Source organism: Scheffersomyces spartinae (genome assembly GCF_019049425.1).
Source record: "Scheffersomyces spartinae strain ARV_011 chromosome Unknown scaffold_9, whole genome shotgun sequence".
NCBI classification, from domain to species: domain Eukaryota; kingdom Fungi; phylum Ascomycota; class Pichiomycetes; order Serinales; family Debaryomycetaceae; genus Lizanozyma; species Lizanozyma spartinae.
Genome location: NW_025065056.1, coordinates 508,976 through 530,878, shown reverse-complemented (window position 1 = coordinate 530,878; position 21,903 = coordinate 508,976). Strand labels below are relative to the sequence as shown.

Here is a 21,903-nt window from a genome sequence, read left to right as displayed (position 1 = left end):
AGGAGACTCTCTCCCTATTGGAAATAATTAGTATAACGTTGCGATATATCTACTTGCGTTACGGGTCCTTACATACAAGCTCATTAAATGCCACTGTCATTGGTCGAGGTGTGGACTAAATAAGGCGTCGCTATTCCAACGTTTAGGTTAGTAGTGTTGACGCTTTTTTCTTTGGAATCATGGTTACACAAAACCGTCTCGGTTACTGGCGGGATATGACAATATTATTTCGCTATGTGGCGCTAATTTAAGCCAATATTACGTAGTTAGAAATACATATTCCCACTTGTACATTCTCCCCAGCAACCAATACTGTTGCAGAGCTTTTGAGTCAAGCTAAGAAAGATAGGTAAATACGAAGCGAAGTACTTCGTTAGTTTTTCCTACGTGCGGTACTTGCACGACCCTTGAGATATGATGTCCATTCTAGTGAACCATTCTCTAATATTAACTACGAAAACATCGGGCACTAGACACTACTTTTCTTCAGACATCACTCGCTATATGTGGTATGTGCACGAGGATATAACATCCATCTGCGTTTTTATTCCTTTTATAAGCAACTAGGTAGTGTATCTTGAAGCCCAGCCCTCAATTGATCTCTGTGATATGGTACGCGCACTACTCATCTCTATTAGATCATCAACGTTAAAGTTAATCCGTAAATGGAGCACACTCATTCTTTAGTGTACCATTAAATGGCAGTAGATTCCGGATATGGCCTGGACGAAGAGATTCCTGATTGGGAGTCCATGGCTGTGGGGGTGGAAGCCCTAAGAAGAGGCGAGAAGGACTTTGAACCAGAACAAACAGAAGATCAATCTTCTAAGTTAGAAAAGGCAAGAAATGCAATGTACAATGCTCTCAAAGCACCCAGAGGTCATAGTATTAAGCAGAGACTCTTTGCGGTGTATTTGGAAGGAGAAAGCGAACAAGATGGGAAAGTATTTGTTCCTTATCCCCGAGGTAACTACTTCAAAGATATGGGCAAGTCTAAGAACTATTTAGGACTACAGGGTGGTATGATCTTGAGTAATTGGGAGACCCTTTACTTGGTTGAAAGAGGGTCTATGGTTTGTTATTACGGTAATGTCGATTATAAGCTGTATCTCGAGGGTCAGAGTGAGCCACTCATTGATAAGAACGAGAAGAAGGAACCATTTGATTATGATTCTTTGATACTTCTTTCTGTTCAACATTTGCAGAAATTGCTTTGTTCTTCTCCAATGATGATAGAGAAGTACCAAACTTATTCCTATTTGAAGCGATTGGGTTATTTGATTCTTGAATATCAACCTTTAGAGAAATATAGGCAACAACAGCAGAAGCAACAGTTCAACTTTGTTCAATGCTTAAAATATTGTCTCTTTGGTAGTGACGCAAAGCTGTTGTATAATCCCAAAGAACACTATTTCACATACACATCAGTGTTCCAATCGCTTATTTTCATAAGACACTATTCGTTATTTGACAGTCAAAGGGAATGTTTCGTCAGCAGCTCCAAGTATAAGATAGACTTTTGTTGTTGGAAACCAACTCCCAAATTCTCCAAGAAAGATCCTCCAGTTCCTGATTTCCAGATTAGTGTGGTTAATATCAATAAAACTCCATTTCCAACATTGAAAGATATCCAATCTCTTCATAATCAAATCAACTACTTGTTTGAATCGGAAGAAGTGCAAGTGCAAGGACCCAAAAAGACATCTAATAAAAACTTTATCAGCAAAAGAGAAGTTCGTCAAATGAAACAGCAGGAAAGACTCTCTAAACTCGACCAGGGGGAACAAAATAAGAAGAAATTCGAACAACTTCGTGATAAAACATTCAAATTTGGTGCTGGACGTCAAATTATTATTGCAGCAATCTATGAAGGGGTTCTAAGTTTCATTAATTTGGTAGAAAGTGATTTTGCCTTATCACAACCAAAAAATTACCCCAATATGTACAAGTTGAAGCCCTCTACAGTGCCATATGGTCTTATGTGGACGAACACAGATTAATACATGAATGCCTTACCATCTTCCCTCCAAGTGTCTATGCTAATGGAATTAATTGCATCGAACTCCATATCCCGGAAATCAGTTAAGGCTGCTTGATATAATGATTCTGTAGTTAAATCCTGATAACTATAATTCAGAATAATGTCCGTTAACCAACGTTCAGCAGCTGTTGGGTTTGTTCGTACAAACACTGCAAAATAACGATTGAAACTTCGAGCCAAATATTGTTCAATGGTTCTGTCGGGCATCAATTCAACATTCATTTCCAAAATTCGGTAACTCAACATTCTGATTTTGATTGCTCTTCGAAGGATCCTACTTTTATAAGCAATAATTGCCTTAATTCGATCATTAGGTTTGGATCCTCTAGCATAATTTTGGATTTCATTCATGATAAGAATGTTAGTATCGTCAGGCTCGAGTTTGTAAAAAATCTTTTTGACAAAGCATGAAAATGCAAGTTCACCTTCAACGTTCATGGCATCACAAAGCTTCTTTATGAGTTTTCCACCACCAAACGAAGAAGTCTTATGATTGGCAGCCTGCCATCTTTCAATGGTTTTCCCAGGTAGTTCGTTATCTAGTATAAACGGGAGTAAATTAAGTTCATCTTCCTGCATCAAAAACGTCTCATTCAAGGTTAAAATGTCAAACTCTCCACCTCCTCTCATGTGGGCTGGAGGAATATAAAGCATTGGGAAATTATATTGGAAGCTTTCTCTTTCCTTAGAATTCATAATAGGTAGACCATGTAGGTTAGCCATCAATAGTAAACTCTTGTCAACCATACTCCGATATTTCATTCTGTCTTCAGTGACAAAACTTTGGGTTAAAGTCTGATACGCATTATCAAACCCAAACTGCCTTGCAAGTGCATGGAATGGAGTCCTGGAATACGAACCAAATGACTTAGAAAACTGTGCATACATGGAATCATAAGAATATGGATAATTGCTTTCAGTTACCTTGTGCACGGCCAATATGTTGTTTCTGTTCAAGAAGTTGTAGAGCTCGTATTTGAAGACGTTCCTTCCAAACTCCGTACTGAAAGAATTGTTATAAATGTCGTGTTCATCATTGGCATTGGCACTTGCATTGACATTGACATTGACATTGACATTGGCATTGCTTTCACTATGAGTTGATGTCGTCTTTGTATCTGTTCGACATGACCCCCCTCCTCGAGCCAAATGTCGCATTCCTCTGCCAAATCTGCTTTCTGGAGTCACTTCACTGGCTTCGGAATCAAGGATACCTAATATCCGATACATTGTATCAACGTTTGAAGAGTTCAATGCATCGAACGTCTTGTCTGCGTTTCCATCCATTTCTTGGGTTTCAACATGCCACTTCCCTTTACCCGAACCATAGTGTCTCCTTCCACGGAGTATTCCGTAGAATATACGGCTATATCGATACATAAAGGCTCATGAACATACAGCTTCCAATGCGTGGGTGAGATCACTTGATGGAATTTTTTCCCATCACCAAATCGAGACACCCTAACACCAACCTATTCTAATTATTGACATTGTCTTCCGCCTTGTCCTTGATAGACTTCTTTTCATTGGATGAGCTAGACTTCTTAGACGATCCTCCACTGTCTTCCTTCTTAGATCTGTTTCTTCGTCTATTCTTCCGTTTAGCCGGTCCCTTATCGTCATTGTCTTTCTTGTCTTTCATGTCTTTCGGGTCTTTTTCGTCTTTCTTGTCTTTCTTGTCTTTCTTGTCTTTCTTGTCTTTCTTGTCTTTCATATCTTTCATATCTTTCATGTCTTTCTTGTCTTTCGCTTGGTCTTTGACAAAAATAGGAACCTTCTTCTTTTGTTGTTGTTGTTGTTGTGTCTGATGCTCTGAATTATTGGTGGACTGTTCCTTCAAATCCTTGGATGGCTTGTTTCTTCTTCTGCGCCTTCTCTTTTTCGTTTCACCATCAGTTGATGTAGCAGAAGCTTTTTCAGATGTAGCAGAAACTTCTGCAGAAAGTGTACCAGTTGCTTCAGTATCTGCCTTGGTCTTCTTCTTTCTCTTTCTTTGTCTCTTCTTCTTCCCATCCTTAATCTCAGTCAACTCCGTAGTAGTGTCCTTAGACTTTTCTTTCATTGCCTTCTTCTTTCTCTTTCTCCGTTTCTTGCCATTGCTACTCTTTTGTTGCCTTCCATCGCCTTTCTTTGGCTCCTTCATCTTCATCTTCACAACCTTTGGCTTAACCAAAGAATACGAAGACACTTCCTCATTGAGATAATCAACAAACCGCTTGTACGCCGTGAGCTTGTGTATCCTATCAAATACATCTTCTTCTTGAGACTCTGTTGACAAGTATTGCTCTATCTTGGTCATGCTCTCTGGCTTATGAGGAAACTTGGAATTGATACATCTCATAAGCGATGGCACATATGCTTCGGGTTCCTCTTCATCTTGTGACTCGTAGAATTGTTTCCCTTGAACTTGCTCTAGAAACCTCTGAAGTAATGACTCCTTGGTAAAGAGAATATAAGCTGTGGAATAGATAGGTGCTTCGTATGAGTTCACAGGTAACGACCCACCAACAAAATAAAGTTCCTTTAACCCGACTTGAAGATCTCTGTCTAAATAAGCATTTAACTGGCGGAGGAAGCTTGTTTCCGTAAGTAATGGGGGTAAGAGTCTGATGGAAAGCTTGCACGCAAGAGCAGGCAGCACCCAAGAAGAAGAGGAAGAAGACGCACTGGAATGGATACTTCTACGAGTCCCTGTTAATATGGCATCGTCACCGTGTCCTCTTCTACCAGCTATAGTTGTCATAATAAGAACAGTTTGCTGTCTATGGAGGTGTACCTCTTTGGTATCCAGACTTTCTTTCACTTTGAAGTCTCTTTTTGGTATGCGAACCAGCATCCAAATTTTATATGCTGCGACTATCACGACAACTTCTTTTGATCTTGGTGACACTAAGAATGACTTCTATAGATATCCTTATAGCCGATATCAATCGATGTATCCAATTGCCCCCCAATCAAATCCCCTTGGCATTAAGTAAAATCCTCAGCTTGGACCCTAACACCAACCACCATCGAGCAGTCTCATTGAGTCAAGATAATCCGAGACCATGTACTGGATTCTTTAATGATGAGTTTACTGCCTTCAATAATGTCGTCACTCTGTTTGTGCGTCTTTGGTGTCTTATGAACCCGTGGTCTGTGCTTGAATCCTTTGATTTGTATGGCCAGTTGTTGAATGACCAAGCTCAAGCATTCAGCAATGGTCAACGAGGTCATCTAATGACTATCACCATCAAAGAGACCATTGATACCGTCTTACCCATGGCAACCAGGTTAGACATTAGTTTAAAGCAAAGAGAATCCACTCCTTGGCCTCGCTTGACATACATGGCCAGTGTACTACTCCGAGTATTCAATAATATTCGTACGAATGATCCTACGGACCAAAAGAAACAAATCATCCTTTTCATAGGTAATAGACTTTGTTTGATCTACAACAGAATAGGAAGCCCGTTGCTTTGTCGGAACATTTATTCCAATATGAATAACTTGGGACTAAACTGGAAAAGATATCTGAAGAACGAACAACTACAATATCGGTATTATTTAGCAAGGTTTTATCTTATTAAACACCAATTGGTTGATAGTTATCAACATTTTCTTTGGTGTCTTGTTAACTGTCCTCTAGGGTTCAAAGACCTGACTAATGTGACGTCGATCCTTAAATATTTGATCCCTATTGCGATAATCATTGGGAAATGTCCCAACATCAATTACTTTAGTCAAACGTTCTACTCCAGTCCTCAATCAATACCTCCATTCATCCGAACTTATCAAGCAATTGTCCAAGCTATTAAAAGAGCAAACTTTACAGAGTTTCATCAATGTCTAGAATTGAACTACCTACAACTTAAACAGTCCAATATCCTCCTTTTATTGGCCAACAAATGCCATATCCTTATTTCCAGGAATCTACTTAGGAAAACATGGTTATACTTAGGCCAACCCAATAAACTTGAGTTTTCTCAAATAAAACGGGCATTTGCTTTATCCATCAATAATAGCAATGCTGGCCACATTGGGTATAATACTTATTTGACCCAATTGGATAACTCAGGTATCCATAATTTAATGACTTCTCTCATTGATGAAGACTTAGTAAGAGGAAAGATCTTCCCCATGTTAGAAACAGTGGCTCTTTCTAGAAGTGTGGTGTTTCCTAAAGTTGATTTTGTCAACTTTACAAAGTTTGGTAACGGGATAGAAGGAACGCTAAACAGTACTGATAAATGGATGAACTAAAACAGACACGTTAATAGAGGTTAATAGTAATCAAAGAGTACTATAGTACACGTAAAGATTTACCTAGTGGTATATTTTCATCTGAACCTCTTTTAAATGAATAATACCCCTCGTTTCACCTCTCCTAACGAAACTGGAGAAGAGATCCACTTGGCCGAAACGTCAAACATTTTCGCCGTGAGCCTCCCTTAAAAGGACATCACTGCGTGAAAAATCCATATGGCATTTATCCGCCGAGAAATGCCCAGACCAACCTGCCATGGTCACGTTTCCCCAGGGTCCGTAACAAAATGACACTATAAAGTCTATTTATATAATTCACTATATATAGTGGCGTATAACCTATTAATGTTACACTCCTATTTTCTTACATTGACCATATTATACTGTTCACTGCTGATCATCGTATACTCTATGGAAGGTAGTGCGTTGGCCAAGTTGTACCCCACAATTTCTCATATAAACTACAAAGTGAAATAGTCTTTGGTCATACATAACACGTTAGTACTTTTTTTGAACTGGATTCATATTTAAAGTCGAGTTGAACTTATTCTTGATCTTGTTCCGTATTGTGGCCTTGATCTTATTCTTAATAATTTTCCCTTTAACTCAAACTTCGGTGCTTAAGGGGTAGTCTCACTACTCTCTATTACAATGATGGATTTCCCTGACCATATAATAGACGATATTATATTCTTTTGTAAGCCAGATGCACTTGTCTCGCTTGCTAAAACCTGTCGATATTTCAGATACAAGGTGAACAAAAACATCTATCGAAATATCATCATTGAAAATAACTCTGGTATGACTTCAACTTCAAAGAAAACCATAATAGGACCGCAGCAGTTCTCAAAGCTTCCAAAGTGCTTAAACAGCTACAATTTCCAGTTTGTGCAAAGTCTTTGTATCAATGCTCCAGTTGATGATTTCTTTGCACTTTACGAGAAGATATTGAAGTTATGGGACTCTTGTCCTGATCATTGCATTCGATTTAATGCTGCTAATGCAAACGTATATCTGTTTCCCAGATTCATCAGTCAAGACTCCGTCCATTATACTGAATTGGAAGATTCGGAGTTGGTTGTTACCGAAAGACATAAGAAGATGAATAACCTAATCAATTGGAACATTGGTGATGTCACTGAATTGAAGTATATGCCATTCAATCCTAATCTTAAGGAGTTAGAATTGAACTCTAAAGCGTCTTCATTAAGTCCATCCACTTTAAATGAGCGTTGTTTAAAGAATATCAACCAAATTGATACTTTAATCCTTTCACTGAACGATGATATCAATTCGTTATTCAATTTGAAGCTCGAGAGGCCTTTAACTAACTTGAAGAGTCTTTCCTTGACTAATGTTCATTCCTTAAAGAAACATCTGATTCTCACTACATATAAATTGGCATCGTTCGTTGATATTAGTCAATTAGAACATTTGAAGCTCAATGTTTCATGTTCCAATCATTGTCATTGTATCGCTCATTTACTATCTGATATCGCTTCACATGCCATTAACTTGAAAACGTTAAGCATATCAAGTAATGTGAAGGACCTGGAATCTTTTCGGCTCATAGCATCATCGTTAAGACATTTGAAAGCTTTGGAAAGTCTAGAACTTTGTCTTGATGAGTTGGGCTTACAGAAGGATCACAGGTTCAACTTTAAGATGTTGGCAACTAGCTTATCTTCGTTAGATGACTTGAAACGGGTGGAGATTGGTGACATCCATCATTATACAGTACCTGGGTCGCTATGCATTGGTGCTGTTCCCGTAATAGTAAAGTAACTAAAATATTTATTCACATATACACAATAATATACATCATAATACATATGCATTGCAATATTTATACATCATACTACATGTACCAGGTTCAACAAATACTGTAGTCAATAAGCATTAATATGCTCTTATTTTGACACTGTCCGGTGTTCGGGTGTACTTTGTCCGGGTAACCTCTTGGTTATGGTTCGCAGATTTTTCAATCAAATTTTCAGATCCACAACCACCAACTCACTATCATCGAACACCTTATATATCAAGTAATATTATGTGGAAAGCTGTGGCCAGACGTTCGAGACCCGGACACCGCCTTGTGTCTGTTATTCCACGTCGTTCGTTGTTTGAGAACTTTTTCCGGAAAACAGTCAACAAAGAACAGTTGATAGAGAAGCAAGATGAGGCAGTTGAAGAAGGAAAGATTGTGTTTCTTACTGAACAGAATAGCCCCAGCAATAAGAAGGCAGAAGAGGAGATAGACGCTGTCAATTTCAAAATCAACCAATGGAGAGATCAAACCGTACATCCAAAGGACTTTGAACAAACCTTTTCTGGTGATAAGTTATCAACAATCATCAATGAAACTTATAATGACTTGAAACAAACTTCCATATCATCACCAACGGAATATTCAGCCTTGGAGTTAACAGACTTAAACTTTAGATTCACGTTTACAAAGGAATTACAAAGGAAATTAGGCTTTCTTATCAACGACTATACCATTTCCTCGAGCCATAATGTGGATACCTTATATAAGCATTTGTCCAAATTGACAAATAAGAGATGGGTGAGTGAAACAAACCCTAATGGTATTTCTCTTAGAGCAGAAGACTTCACTGCTCCAAACATTTATTTGAACCAAGAAGTTCCTGAAGTTCAACAAGAGAAATTGTACCAAGATTTATTGGCAAAGGCCAACCAATCAACCATATAATCACACTCACTACCACCATATCATCATCCACTTACCTCTTGTATATAAATAATAATATAACATACTATAACAGTATTACTTTCTTCCAAGGATAAAACCTATAATAGCTGCTCCTCCTAGAACACCAATGGCTCCAGCTATTAATACTTCATTGGAAATACCAGTTGCAGTTGGGGGAGCAGGCGATGATCCACGATTGAACTTTCTGGCTTGTGAATTCTCTTCCACAGGTGCATGTTCATGAGGATTGTGAATGTATAACTCTGCTCTTTCCTCTGATAATGATTGGTACATAGCAATACAATCAGAAAGATCATTGTCAGATGTAATAGAAACAATATCTCCCTCATCATCAACATAACTTATAGCATACGTTTCGTCGTTCCTCTCTGGAGATACTTTCAAATATTCAAAGTCTTTACTCAGTAACTTATGATCAATAAGTTCATGTAATCTGCTTAAACCTTCGGAAGGTCTGATGCTTATACGATGAACTCGACTTCCCAATGCTGGAGATCTGAACTTAAAAATAAATGAAGGCTCGTTCTTGAATGAATTATTAGTATTATTCAAGCTGGTGTTGCCTTGATTGGTTTCAACGTGAGATACAGAATCCGATGGTCCAATTTCAACATTAAATGCATGAAATTCAGAGGCAGATACTTCAGGAGCACTTCCAATGGCTGAATCTGAGTGAGCGGATTCAGAATCTCCATCATTATCTAAAGATGTCCAGAACTTATTCCATGCGGGACCATGTTCATTCGTAGTTGATTGTTGTTGAGATGGTGAATTTGAAGTATTTTCAGCACTTTGATCTGATTCTTCAATTTGTTTGATTTGATTCAAAGTAGCATATGTCAACTTTAACACATCAACAACACCTACGATTTCACTATCTTCATTTACAACAGGCAAATTAAGATAATGACCATCAAACATTTGTCTTAAAGCTTGTTGAAGACTTAAAGTAATATTGGCCACATCTGGCTTGGGAGTCATCACTCTTACAACAGAGCATTTCTTGGGATCTAAGCCAGCAGCAATAACTCTTAATACTACGTCCTTAGAAGTGAAAATCCCACTAACTGAAGACGTCACTTGATCTTGAACCAAAACTGCAGTTGAATTGTTTTCTCTCATAAGAATAGTTGCATCATAAACATTAGCCTTAACACTAACGTAAACAGGCGCAGTTGCCGTGTCCAAAACTGATTCTAACGTTGGTCCATTCATTTTAGACTTTAAGCTTTCAAAATATTGGAAAACATGATATGGTTGCTGAGCCATCCCGATTTCATTATGAACGGTATCTAAAGCTTCATATAATTTCTTAGAAGAAGCATGAACTCGTTCAAGTTTTTCCATTTGTTGGGAATAGCATTTCGTGATATCAAGAATTCCAACAATTTGATTATCATCATCAAGAACTGGTAAATGTCTAAAACCTCTTTGAACCATTAATGTTAAAGCTTCAGAAGCTGGAGCATTGGAATTGGCACAGAGTGGATTAGGAGTCATTATTTGGTCAATAGTTAAAGTGTTAGCATTTAAACCTGCTCCAACAACTCTAAAGGCTAAATCTTTAGCAGTAAAGATTCCTAATAGTTCACCATTCTCATCAACAACAAGTACACAATTCTCTCTCCTAGCAATCATCATTTGTGACACTTCATACACTGTAGATGAATTCTTACATATCACCGGTTCTGAAGGTCTCAACAGAAGAACTGAACCTGGAGCTCCCTTACGTCTTCTGGTGGATTTTACTCCAGATCTCTTTTTCTTACTTAAATCATTTTCTATCCGTCTACGGATAGCATCATCTCGTTTGCTTTGTCTCTTTCTGGACTCAACAGGATCTCCCCCACTTTCAAAATGGGAATTGCTTGATGGCAACGACATTCTGTTTTTGTTTCCCCCGCTCATTCTTAACTCCTAGTTTATAAGAAGCTTTGCGCCATCTTGTAGATTCTTTTGTATACTAATTTGGTGATCCCTAAGGTAAACAAAAATAGTGGTTATATGCACACTAGCACAAGATCACAATCTTACCTGTTGAGTTGGAATAATCCCGCTTAAATATCAGTAAAGAGTCATAATGAAGTGCCATAATGATCTGTAAGGAGTTGTAAGGGCACAAGTTGATTCATTTTCCTAATAAGTCGTAATGAGTCCTTGTAACACATCTTGAGTTGTCTTGGTTCACTAACTTATAGAATCGAATATCCCACTTTAGTTTGCTATTCTTCATATTTGTATCAAATGTATGATTCATAAGCTTTAAAAACTATTAAGATACCCGAAACCTATTGATATATATACCAAGACACCTTAACCCAATTAAATATGTAATTTTGGGGAATACTAGTAAATCATATGTAATTTTGTAAAACACCCGAACACCAACCCTATAACTACTCCAATACTAACCACCACCACCTCAACATATTAAGAGCCTAAATCAGGTAGAGAAAGCAAATGCAAGCAGTAATGGAACAAAAAATATAATCAATAATGAAACGTAAGGGAATTGGGCTCCCTATTTATACACATCATATTTATACTATTTATACTAATCATATTTTTTACTATGGCTGCAAAATTTCGCCCCTTAAAAATCTAAAACTATAAAAGGGACCACTTCCCCCCACCTAAAAATTGTAATGTACTATATATTCTTTTCTTATTATTCCTTTTTATATAAACATGCTGCTTCTTAAAACTCTCTGGCAATTCTTGACAATTTCCATTCCGGTTTGGTCATGGCGTACGTTCCGTTCAACCACTATAGGTACATATATTGCTGGACTACTTCAAGATTTGATACTTGAAGTATTGAAAACAGGTCACGTTCCTAAACATGTTGCTTTTATAATGGATGGAAATCGTAGATATGCTAAAAACAAAGGTCTAGCTTTGGCAAAGGGACATTCTGCTGGTGCAGAATCCTTAGTTTCGGTATGAGATTACATTTTTTATCTGTAACTGAACCTATATACTAACTAACCATATTTATAGGTTCTTGAAACTGCATTTAGAGTAGGTATTACTCATTGTACAATCTATGCCTTCTCAATTGAAAACTTCAACAGAACTCAAGCAGAAGTAGATACTTTACTTGGGTTATTAAGAGATCGTTTGAAATTATTAGCCCAATACAATGCAAATAAGCTCGATAAACAGTTTATGAGTTGTTCAGTACGAATTATAGGTAACAAATCAATGATTCCAGAAGATATATTAAAGGATTTGGAAGAAATCGAAGAAAGTACTGCAAAATCTCAAACTGGTAATATATTGAATGTATGTTTCCCATATACATCCAGAGATGATATAACCCATTCAATTAAATGTAATATTGAATCAATTCTAAGTGGAGATTTGGATTCTCAATCGATTTCATTACAATCTTTAACAGATTTTATGTATATGGGACGTGATTCACCTCCCTTGGATATTCTTATTAGAACCAGTGGCCACAATAGATTAAGTGATTTTATGCTTTGGCAAGCTAATAAGTCATGTACTATTGAATTTATTGATATATTATGGCCACAATTTAAGTTTTTACAATTCATCTTTGTATTATTCAAATGGAGTTATTATAAAACAATCCAATTAGAAGCTGAATCGGTACCAAAGATAAAGAAATCCACTAGTAAATCAATTATGTTGAATGAACTACCACCACATCCACCATATGTTGTAGTTGGTCAGGGAGAAAACATCAAATAATTAAATAATATTTAGTTATAATGTTTTAATTACCTTCTTGATTTCCTTTTTACTTCTTTCCTTGATACGAGCTTCCTCAATTTTATTCAAGTAGCCCAAATATACAACCACCTCAGCTACTAATACCAACATCCCAAAAAACAAACAAAGCAAAACTCTATAAGCATTGCTTAACTTCCAAGAACTGTCCGTCCAATACCAAATAGCATATACCACACTGGCCACACTGACTAATACGTTAAATATTGTAGTGACATGACTCTTTGTTTCCTTTACAGCTTGTGCCGCAGTTGATTTATCTTTGGAGTTTGTCTCATATAACGTTTTAAATTGTGGAGCAGGATTTACCAATGCTTGATATTCAGCTTCCTTCGCTTTTAAACGAAGGAGTTCTATTGATTTCAAAAACTCTTTCGACTTGGGTTGTTTTTCAGGCTCATTCTTATCTACCACCAACTTTGTTAGGGAAATCAATTGCAATAGAGATTTGGTAGGTCGCCTTGCCCTATAAAATCGCACCAAGTTCTCTTGAGTTATGTATTCTTTGGACAACACATTATCTATTTGGTCAGGGTTGAGACCCAGTTCTTTTATTAAATCTCGAAGTTTTGAAGTCAATTCATATTTAAGCATAGCTACTGAAGTCTACCAAGTATAAGTTGGTTCAGCTTCTTTTAATTGTGGATTTATATCAAAGATATTGAAAGCAGTACACAGTGAAAGAAAACAACATCCAATTGAACGTACTCCACTAGCCGCAAAACTATTAAAAGAAAGAATACAATTAGCTTCAACGTGTCTTATTACTTAGTTACTTCAAGCTAGCAAGTTTCAAAGTTTATTTGGTGTTTTATTTTGGATTTGGAAATATAAAGCACGTGACCAAATTCTTGAATCGTCTTGATTCCTTATCAATTTGTCAGAGACAACTATCTCTTATTCTTTAAACAACTAAACAATCTCAAATCATGACTGTTGCTACTTCTACTATTGTTGGTGCACTTGCGTGTCAGAAGAACTCATTTTTAAGAACCTTGAACACTAATGTTGTGTCTTCACAAGAATACATCGATCCTTCTGCTAAAAAGAAGGCCCCCAGGTTTTATGCTATTGAGCTTGAAGACACAGTTCTTTTCCCTGAAGGTGGTGGTCAACCATACGATACAGGGATAATCAGTGTGAACGGAGATAAGACCATTCAGGTCCATAAAGTTGTTCGTGATAAACTAAAAGCCTTACATTTAACACTGGAATCAATTGAACCAGGAACCTCTGTTACTTTGAATGTTGATTGGGATAGACGTATTGATCTTATGCAGCAGCACACCGGCCAGCATTTATTATCAGCGATTTTAGATGGCTATGAAATTCCTACTTTGAGTTGGGCCATGGGAGATATGATCAGTTATGTTGAACTTCCGAAAAGACTTGAAGACTCAATTGTAGAAGAAGTGAGTGAAAAGGTCAACAATGCTATACTCCAGCAACATCCCATTAAAGTTGTGTCTAATGATGAAGCAAATGATTCAGATTTTGATACTTCAAGTATTCCTACTGATTATGATAAGGAAAAGGGAGTCATTAGAGTTATTAAGATTGGTGATTTAGATTCCAACACTTGTTGCGGTACACATTTACAAAATACTGGACAAATCCAAGCCATTTCGTTATTACATCAAGTCAATGTTAGGGCAGGTAATTCTAGACTTCATTTCATTTGTGGTTCAAGGGTTTACAAGTATTTGCAACAACTGCATTCAATTTTAAAAGCAGCTGGAAGTTCTTTACTGTGTCAATTAGGAGAAATCAATGAAAAGATTGATTTATTGAACGTTAATTATAAGAAAGCAATGTCTAGAGAATCTGCACTTTTAAAGCAGATTGCTGGAGGTGAAGCTGGAAGAATATTGAAACTGTTCAAAGATGGAAAGTCCTTTGCATTTGTGTATTCAAAAGATGCTTCACCTGAATATCTTACAGTTTGCCAAAAGGAATTAGCTACTTTAATTAAGAAGTGTGAGCCTTCTTCGAGTGAAATTTCTATTGGACAGAAACAAACTGTTGTCTACATCAATGGAGACACTGGAACAGGAGGAATGATAAAAATGGAAGGTCCATTGGTTGAAGAAATCAAAAAGCAATTGGATTCAACATTAAAGAACTTGAAAGGTGGAGGAAAGGGTAACTCATTCCAAGGTAAAGTGGTTCATTATGAAAAAGGTGAAATCCAATCTGTTTTAAGGTATTTTCAAGAATTTAACCAATGAGAAGTCTAATTATTATGTGCAATTGATTGTATATATACAAGAAGTTGAGAGTATTCCAACTAACGTTTAACCCAAGTTGGTGATTTTCTAGCCTTAACCTTACCAGGCTTCTTTCTTTCAACCTTTCTAGTGTCACTGGTTAACAATCCTGCTTTATGTAATCTTGGTTTTAATAATGGATTGAAAACAACCAAAGCCTTGGAAATCGCATACATAATGGCTTCAACTTGGCCACTGACACCACCACCATTAGTTCTAGCAAACACATTATATTGAGCTTCTTGTCCAATCACTTGGAATGGGTAAGCTATCTTTCGACGATCACTTTCTCTAGTGAAATATTGGGTAAATTGTAAACCATTGACGATCACGTGACCGTCACCTTTCACTATATGCACACCAGCACGTGATCTCTTTCTTTTAGCTTCAGCCTTAGCTCTACCCCATTTATCCAAAGTTTTCATACTATTAGCTGTGGTTGATGCTTCACCAGTACGAACGGTATACTTTTGCAATGTTTCACTGACATCACGAGGTAAAAGTTGAGTGTCTATGCTTCTTAATCTGTTCAATAACAGGACAAATTCTTTATAATGAGCAATCTTCAACCTTGTTCCTGATTCCATCAATTTGGAGTAATCTTCAAAGGATATGAATCTGCTGGTCTTGTACTCACTTTCATCAATGATTCTAGTGGGCAAATTGATGTATTTTCTGATCAATGCTTGCAAAGTGTCGATCGTATCATCATGTCTGGGATTCCCTCCATAAAACGTCGATAATGTGGGTACGACTCTTGTTCTTTCCATCTGGGCATTACTAAGTTGCAAATAAGGCAACTGCGGTTGTATTGGAAGCAGAATACGTCTGGTATTATTATTGTTCTTCAAATGACTGGGGATTTGAGGTCTACCAACCATTGCTTCACCATTTTGAGTTAAAGTTTGCAAACAACAAAAAGTAGATGAGAAACTCCGGACAGAGCCTCTGACACCAAATGTCCTTTGAAACACCCGAATAGACATTATTATGGGGTTAAGAAAGATGAAGACTTTAACGGGTGATTAAGTTAAAGTCAAGATTCAATCTGAAAATTTTTTTCACTTATCAAATATTGTGCCAAACACGACTATTTTGAATCTACTACTACTACTACTACTAACAATAATATGATGGTTCTATAGTACAAATAAATACAACTATACACAGCACTTAGTTGAGGAGGTTTCGAACATTGCTTTTGTGGCTTGTGTTCTGAGGGGGAACGGAATCAGGTTTAACTGGGCTGGGCCCATTCAAGAGACTCATGATAGTTGAACGAGTTGGCACTTGTGGAGTGACTGGAACAATAGGATAAGAGCCATTGTTGATGTCGGTTGTCGGTGCAATAATAGCAGCAGCAGAAGACATTGGAGGGTATGAAGTGGGGGCAGCAATTGGAAAGGATGAAGAAGAATGCGGCAAAGGTGAAGGTGAAACAAATGACGTTGTTGTTAATGGTGGAGGTTTGGGTAGCCCTGCCACATCGATTGGAGTTGGTAATTGAGGAACTAATTCAGTAGTAGTGACTGGAGGAGGTGGTGGGTATTTATCATATAATTCTGTGGTGGTGGTGTTAGGGGATTGTATTGACGATTCTGACCATCCGTTTTTATCGGCATTTCTTTGGTAATAATTCTTAACCATAGTAGGGGTTTTGGTTCCCAAAATATCCGCTATAATGACCCATTTAGTACCGTGTGCTTCGAGTAATGAAGGGAACTGTGTAACTTCATTGATACTCCAATAACTGGAGATACTTCTCTTTGATGAAGAGTCGTCATTATTGGATATTGTTGTGTTTTTATCTTCAGCAATAGGATCTTTCTTGAACACCTTCGTTCCTGTTGTTGTTTCTGTATTGTCTTCTTTGCGGATTCTCTTCCTATTAACTAGTTTATCAGGGAATTCATCACGGTCCAACTTATTTTTGTCTTGACCTTCTTCGGTATGGCTTTTTAGGGTTTCTGAGGTGACAACCTCGTCACCTTTAGGACTAGTCTCACTTTGAGGTTCACTTATGGTTGAATTGGAGGTGATAGTATCAGGTACATTTGTACTGCTGTGCTCTCGAGTAACAACAGGCGTAACAACACTGTTATTACGCACTTCTTCATCCTCTGCCTCCTTCTCCTTCTCCACGGATGGTTGTGGTGGTGGTGCGCTTGCATGAACTTGAGATGAGTTTCTGGATCTTCCCTTACCTCCACGTTTAACAGATCGTTTGCTAGCCTTCTTCTTGTGTTGAATAAGGATTTGCTTATAGTTGACGTTCTTCTTGGTCTTATAGTAATAATGAACACAATCTTCAGGTGTTCTTAGGCCACCCATAAACCGGGAGATGGCTCCATATCTTTTTGGATGATGACAGAAACCTTCAGTGAATAATGTATGTTCTTTCTCCAGGAAATTGGTATCAAAATCATAGGTGATTCTATTTGCCCAAGCTTCAACATCTTGAACAGCATTATTGGAATCCATATATATAAAGCAGTTTCTTTCAATTGGATCTAAAATCATATCGGGAATTTCTGCTGCAACCTTTTGAGCTCTTAGCAATGGATCTTCATCGCTTTGTCTTTCCAAAGACTTCAACACCTCTTCAAACTCAGCTTCAGTAGTAACCAAATCTCCATGTCTTCTACTACGACGTGAAGTAGTAGGTGGTGGTTTGGCATAATAAGAATCATCGAATTCAGGTGCAACCTTCTTGTTATCACTTGAATCTATTTCTCTTCTCATTTCATCATCGGAAGGATGAATCACTCGTAACTGTTGATCCATTTTCTCAGATGAAATAGTATAATCTTCAAAAGTCTTCTCATAATCTTTCCAAAGAGAAAGTCTCTTCTTACGAATCAAAAGCAGTTTGGCTTTCATAGCACCGGCCAAAGAAATATTATGAACATCATATGCTTTAAGATTCTTTTTGTAAAACGGATAATCTGAAAGACTTTCAACAGGCTTGACAAGTGAATACTTTAAAGATTCATTAGCAGCTTTATATTCCTTTTCAAGCTCAACATAACTGGATTCAAGCTTGTTCAAGGGATAATTACAACCTTCAGGGTAATACAATACTTCATCATCATTCTCTGTAGAAGTAGAGTCCATTGAATTTATCACCAATTCCTTCTTCTTCTGTAAAACTTCATCATATTGTTTCAGCTCTTCAACAACAATTGAGGTATGTCCTTCATTATCATTATCATCATCGTCTTCTTCCAAGTCTTCTTCATCTTCATCCATGATATCTCCTTCTATTCCTTCTAAGTCATCCATATCAACATCTTTGTCATCGTAATGTCGCATCATATCCCCATCTTGGGATAATTTAATCAGATTAGCCTCAGTCTCAGCATCCAACTCGTTATCGTTGTCGTTGTCATCACGCAAGTTATCATTCACGCCACCAGCATTATTATTATTATTATTGTTGTTATTACTGCGATTATCTTCCTTCCTTTCATCGATGTGGTAATCTTTCGAGCTTTCTCTAGGACTCTTCTTCTTGACATAATCTTTGCTTCTAGCAGTAGAATATCTATCAACTGAAAACTTTGAGTTTAGATTGGTATAAGAACCTCTACCTCCTCCACCACCACCAGGAGTCAGATTAATATTCCTTTTACTTCCTCCAGTACTGTTCACTAATGCAGAAGAACCAGTACCTTTAGAGCCACCAAAGGATGAATAAGCACCCCATTTACTATAGGATCTTCCACCTAGTGATCCAGATAGTGAACTTCGACTGCCATATGAAGATTTCCATTTGGATGTACCATTCGGTAGTGGGTCTGAATATTCATATCTTTCTTTTCTATAATCAGTTGACGTTAATGAGCTTCCTCTTGAAGCCGATGCTTTCCCACGATTTCCCCATGTTTCATTTGAGTGGGTACTGGAGCCTGACCCTCTTCCACCGTAAAAGTTATTGTTAGGACCATAATCACCTGGTTCATTTTGTTTCAGCTTATTAATGCTATTATAACCACCATAACCACCGTAATACGAGTTGGAATTGTTATTATTGGTGCTATTATTGATATTGTTATTACCTGAACTTCCATAGGAAGCAGTTGAATAAGATGAAGTTGATGCTGAGGAAGATGGAGCTTGTTGTAGTTGCAGTTGTTGGTGTTGTCCAGCAGATAACGTTGGTATATTCCCTGAGGAGTTACTTCGACTAATACCGTTGGAAGCATATGAACCATTATTATTATTATTATTATTATTATTATTATTATTATTATTATTATTACCAGTGCTGTCGTTATCTCGTATCGGACCAGATAAAGCTATTTTATTTGCACCACTTAACTGGGCTCTGAAATCTCGTCTTGAAGAACTGGAATAATAGTTCTTCTTGCGCACTTTGCCATAATCAGTATATTCATATCTATCGCCACCATATCGTCCATTAGGGTTATAATTACCCCTTGAACCATTGGATGACATTATATGGAAGAAACAGTGGTCTGTGTTCTGTTCGGATTGGATTAAGTTCTGCTCTGTTGTGTCGTTTGGTCAGGTTAGCGTTTTACGGGTATGCAGTCGTTTCTTTTCTTTATGTCATATCAAAGACACTTTGTCTTCAATATATATGCTAACGAGTTAGTTAGTTAAGCTCTATCGACGAGTCTAGGCCTGTTATTGTTTAAGAATGACAGTGTAGAGTTTGTATCCTTTTTAGTTTATAGTTTGAAAATTTCCCTTTGAATTTTTCTATCGGTAGAGACACGACTCTAGAAGGTCGTTCATGTCCAAATAATGTGGGCTCCTGGCTAACGGGTACAGTCCTGGCTAACCCGTTCAGTATGCTAGCAGCAGAGGGTCTATAGTGCCTTACTGCCGTATTGTGCTGCCATCATAGTAAAGTAGAGTAACAGTATAACTGAAAATAGTTGATAGAAGTCAAGTGACGAAGGTAATATAAAGTATGTATAATGCTACAATGGTATTAGGTCTAATGCTATAGGTCTAATATTACATGTTAATGTGAAGTGTAAAACGTATCTATATCTATTAATTGTATAATAATTTCTTTAATACTCCAATTTCCTTTACTACCATAGCCAACATGTCTGATGGTACTCGAGATTTGATAACCGCATTAGCAGTATCCACGACTGGGACAATGGAATTCCCTCCTCTGCCACCAAGTTTACCAGCAGTTAAACTCACAAGACCAGAAGCCTCAAGAGCAGACACTAACTCAAGAAACTCTCCTTTTTTCACTGTAGAAAGTAACTGTTCAACTTTAGGAACACAATGTTTAAGATAATGTTCATAAAGTTGGTTAACTTTGTTTTCTGCTGACGACAACGATCTTTTTTTTTCAAGATTGACAAGACAACATAATATGGCCTTTTGAAGTAGATTCAATTTGTTCAATCGTTGACCTAAATTATCACCAAATGTCGCATTACAAACTCGAGCAACATGAGATATCAAGACAGTCGCCTGCGACTTTCCCATGGCACATTCTTCTTCAACGAGTTCAATGCTTTTGTAACAAATATCAAATGCCTTTCTTAAATCTCCAGCTACGGCTGCAGCCTTGACACAACACATTTGAACTGCTGTGGGGTGAATGATATGCCTGGGTCCTTGTTCATTCTCTTTATCCTCTGTCAAAGTAGATAATCTTTCCATGATTATCTGACGGATTTGGGATGCATTATAAGGAAGAAATTGCATTGATTGAGGACATAATCGGTTACGTTTCAACCGAGGAAGAAACTTATCTGTGAAATCTAATGAGTTCGATATCCCAACAAGTATTAATTTGGATGTTAAAAGTTGTGTAGACGCAAATTGGAAAAGTTTGAAAAGAACTTGTTGATCTCGGGTGATAAGATAGTCCATTTCATCAAGAAAGAGGACAATGGTATTGAATTTGATACTTTTGTTTTGGAGCAACATGAAGAGATCATCAGCTGATTTCTTTCGATTACCAGTGATGGAATGAGTATCCAATTGGTTATAGATCTCATGGAAAATGTTTTCTGGATTTGAAATGGTCATGCAATTCATGGTGATTATTTTCACCCATTGACTTTTATCATGTGAGTGGACTATGCTTGGGTCTGATTTACTGGGACTTCCAATTGATTTCAGAAAGTGATCCAATGATAAACTAACTTGTGCTGTTTTCCCAGTACCTGGAGGACCTGAGATATAAAGACTATTGGAACATTTTTTGGAGTAATTCTCAATTAGGAAATCATTAAGTATAGATGCTTCCTTCTCTCTGGATACTAGATGAGACTCTCCACTGCTATGTGATATTTGACTTCCTCTTTGAAATAATGACTTGGCCCGAAGGAACGTAGATGATTCACTTGAGGATTTCTGAGTGTTAAATAGTCTCTTCTTCTTTAATGGTGATCCGAGTGAGGTACTATTGCTTATATCTATGACTCTCTTTGCAGTAGGAGTTGTAGGAGGTGTCAAGGGCAACTGAACCATGGAAGATTTAGTCATGATGATGATGATGTACAAGAAGAAGAAGAAGAAGAAGAAGAGATGTATAATTTAGATCTAGTGTTAGATGAAAATTCGTACCACGTCCATCCATCACAAAACGCGAATTTAATTAAACCCAATTAGGAAATGTAATGAGCGCGTTGTCACCCAGGCAATACGCCAGCCATTAAGGGGAGCGACATTGTGTATACTACACAGTAGTAGTAATAGTAGTAGTAGTAATAGTAGTAGTAGTAATAGTAGTAATGTAGTGCAGTAAGGATAATGTAGCGTGATGGTATAGTAGCGTGATAGTGTAAATGTGTGAGTGGTGTAGTTATAGGAGTATAGAACAGTAGTGAAGCAATATCAGCAGTGTCGGCAGTATAGTG

General features: G+C 37.3%; 13 protein-coding genes across 13 annotated transcripts; 6 read left to right on the top strand and 7 right to left on the bottom strand.

Annotated features, from left to right (window-relative positions):
* Window positions 1-698: 698 nt before the first annotated feature.
* Window positions 699-1,881, top strand: SEN54 (tRNA splicing endonuclease subunit; the record flags this gene model as incomplete). The annotated part of the gene is made up of 2 exons (XM_043195902.1): window positions 699-1,733; window positions 1,861-1,881. The coding sequence occupies 2 exons, from the start codon at window positions 699-701 to the stop codon at window positions 1,879-1,881; spliced, it is 1,056 nt and encodes a 351-aa protein (XP_043049607.1).
* Window positions 1,882-1,996: 115 nt separating this feature from the next.
* KQ657_005262 (uncharacterized protein) lies at window positions 1,997-3,328 on the bottom strand (the record flags this gene model as incomplete). Its single annotated transcript, XM_043195901.1, has 1 exon — window positions 1,997-3,328. The coding sequence occupies one exon, from the start codon at window positions 3,326-3,328 to the stop codon at window positions 1,997-1,999; it is 1,332 nt and encodes a 443-aa protein (XP_043049606.1).
* A 190-nt stretch (window positions 3,329-3,518) lies between these two features.
* KQ657_005261 (uncharacterized protein) lies at window positions 3,519-4,784 on the bottom strand (the record flags this gene model as incomplete). Its single annotated transcript, XM_043195900.1, has 1 exon — window positions 3,519-4,784. The coding sequence occupies one exon, from the start codon at window positions 4,782-4,784 to the stop codon at window positions 3,519-3,521; it is 1,266 nt and encodes a 421-aa protein (XP_043049605.1).
* Window positions 4,785-4,936: 152 nt separating this feature from the next.
* On the top strand, window positions 4,937-6,283 carry KQ657_005260 (uncharacterized protein; the record flags this gene model as incomplete). The annotated part of the gene is made up of 1 exon (XM_043195899.1): window positions 4,937-6,283. One exon carries the CDS (start codon window positions 4,937-4,939, stop codon window positions 6,281-6,283), a length of 1,347 nt encoding a protein of 448 aa, XP_043049604.1.
* Window positions 6,284-6,937: 654 nt separating this feature from the next.
* On the top strand, window positions 6,938-8,071 carry KQ657_005259 (uncharacterized protein; the record flags this gene model as incomplete). Its single annotated transcript, XM_043195898.1, has 1 exon — window positions 6,938-8,071. The coding sequence occupies one exon, from the start codon at window positions 6,938-6,940 to the stop codon at window positions 8,069-8,071; it is 1,134 nt and encodes a 377-aa protein (XP_043049603.1).
* A 265-nt stretch (window positions 8,072-8,336) lies between these two features.
* Window positions 8,337-8,999, top strand: KQ657_005258 (mitochondrial 54S ribosomal protein YmL13; the record flags this gene model as incomplete). The annotated part of the gene is made up of 1 exon (XM_043195897.1): window positions 8,337-8,999. One exon carries the CDS (start codon window positions 8,337-8,339, stop codon window positions 8,997-8,999), a length of 663 nt encoding a protein of 220 aa, XP_043049602.1.
* A 75-nt stretch (window positions 9,000-9,074) lies between these two features.
* On the bottom strand, window positions 9,075-10,904 carry KQ657_005257 (uncharacterized protein; the record flags this gene model as incomplete). The annotated part of the gene is made up of 1 exon (XM_043195896.1): window positions 9,075-10,904. The coding sequence occupies one exon, from the start codon at window positions 10,902-10,904 to the stop codon at window positions 9,075-9,077; it is 1,830 nt and encodes a 609-aa protein (XP_043049601.1).
* Window positions 10,905-11,764: 860 nt separating this feature from the next.
* On the top strand, window positions 11,765-12,737 carry SRT1 (ditrans,polycis-polyprenyl diphosphate synthase; the record flags this gene model as incomplete). The annotated part of the gene is made up of 3 exons (XM_043195895.1): window positions 11,765-11,769; window positions 11,894-11,960; window positions 12,021-12,737. The coding sequence occupies 3 exons, from the start codon at window positions 11,765-11,767 to the stop codon at window positions 12,735-12,737; spliced, it is 789 nt and encodes a 262-aa protein (XP_043049600.1).
* A 15-nt stretch (window positions 12,738-12,752) lies between these two features.
* VPH2 (Vph2p) lies at window positions 12,753-13,370 on the bottom strand (the record flags this gene model as incomplete). Its single annotated transcript, XM_043195894.1, has 1 exon — window positions 12,753-13,370. The coding sequence occupies one exon, from the start codon at window positions 13,368-13,370 to the stop codon at window positions 12,753-12,755; it is 618 nt and encodes a 205-aa protein (XP_043049599.1).
* A 335-nt stretch (window positions 13,371-13,705) lies between these two features.
* KQ657_005254 (putative alanine--tRNA ligase) lies at window positions 13,706-15,004 on the top strand (the record flags this gene model as incomplete). The annotated part of the gene is made up of 1 exon (XM_043195893.1): window positions 13,706-15,004. One exon carries the CDS (start codon window positions 13,706-13,708, stop codon window positions 15,002-15,004), a length of 1,299 nt encoding a protein of 432 aa, XP_043049598.1.
* Window positions 15,005-15,063: 59 nt separating this feature from the next.
* Window positions 15,064-15,924, bottom strand: MRPS9 (mitochondrial 37S ribosomal protein uS9m; the record flags this gene model as incomplete). The annotated part of the gene is made up of 1 exon (XM_043195892.1): window positions 15,064-15,924. One exon carries the CDS (start codon window positions 15,922-15,924, stop codon window positions 15,064-15,066), a length of 861 nt encoding a protein of 286 aa, XP_043049597.1.
* Window positions 15,925-16,216: 292 nt separating this feature from the next.
* On the bottom strand, window positions 16,217-19,501 carry SNT1 (Snt1p; the record flags this gene model as incomplete). Its single annotated transcript, XM_043195891.1, has 1 exon — window positions 16,217-19,501. One exon carries the CDS (start codon window positions 19,499-19,501, stop codon window positions 16,217-16,219), a length of 3,285 nt encoding a protein of 1,094 aa, XP_043049596.1.
* A 567-nt stretch (window positions 19,502-20,068) lies between these two features.
* CDC6 (AAA family ATPase) lies at window positions 20,069-21,529 on the bottom strand (the record flags this gene model as incomplete). Its single annotated transcript, XM_043195890.1, has 1 exon — window positions 20,069-21,529. One exon carries the CDS (start codon window positions 21,527-21,529, stop codon window positions 20,069-20,071), a length of 1,461 nt encoding a protein of 486 aa, XP_043049595.1.
* Between the last annotated feature and the right edge of the window lie 374 nt (window positions 21,530-21,903).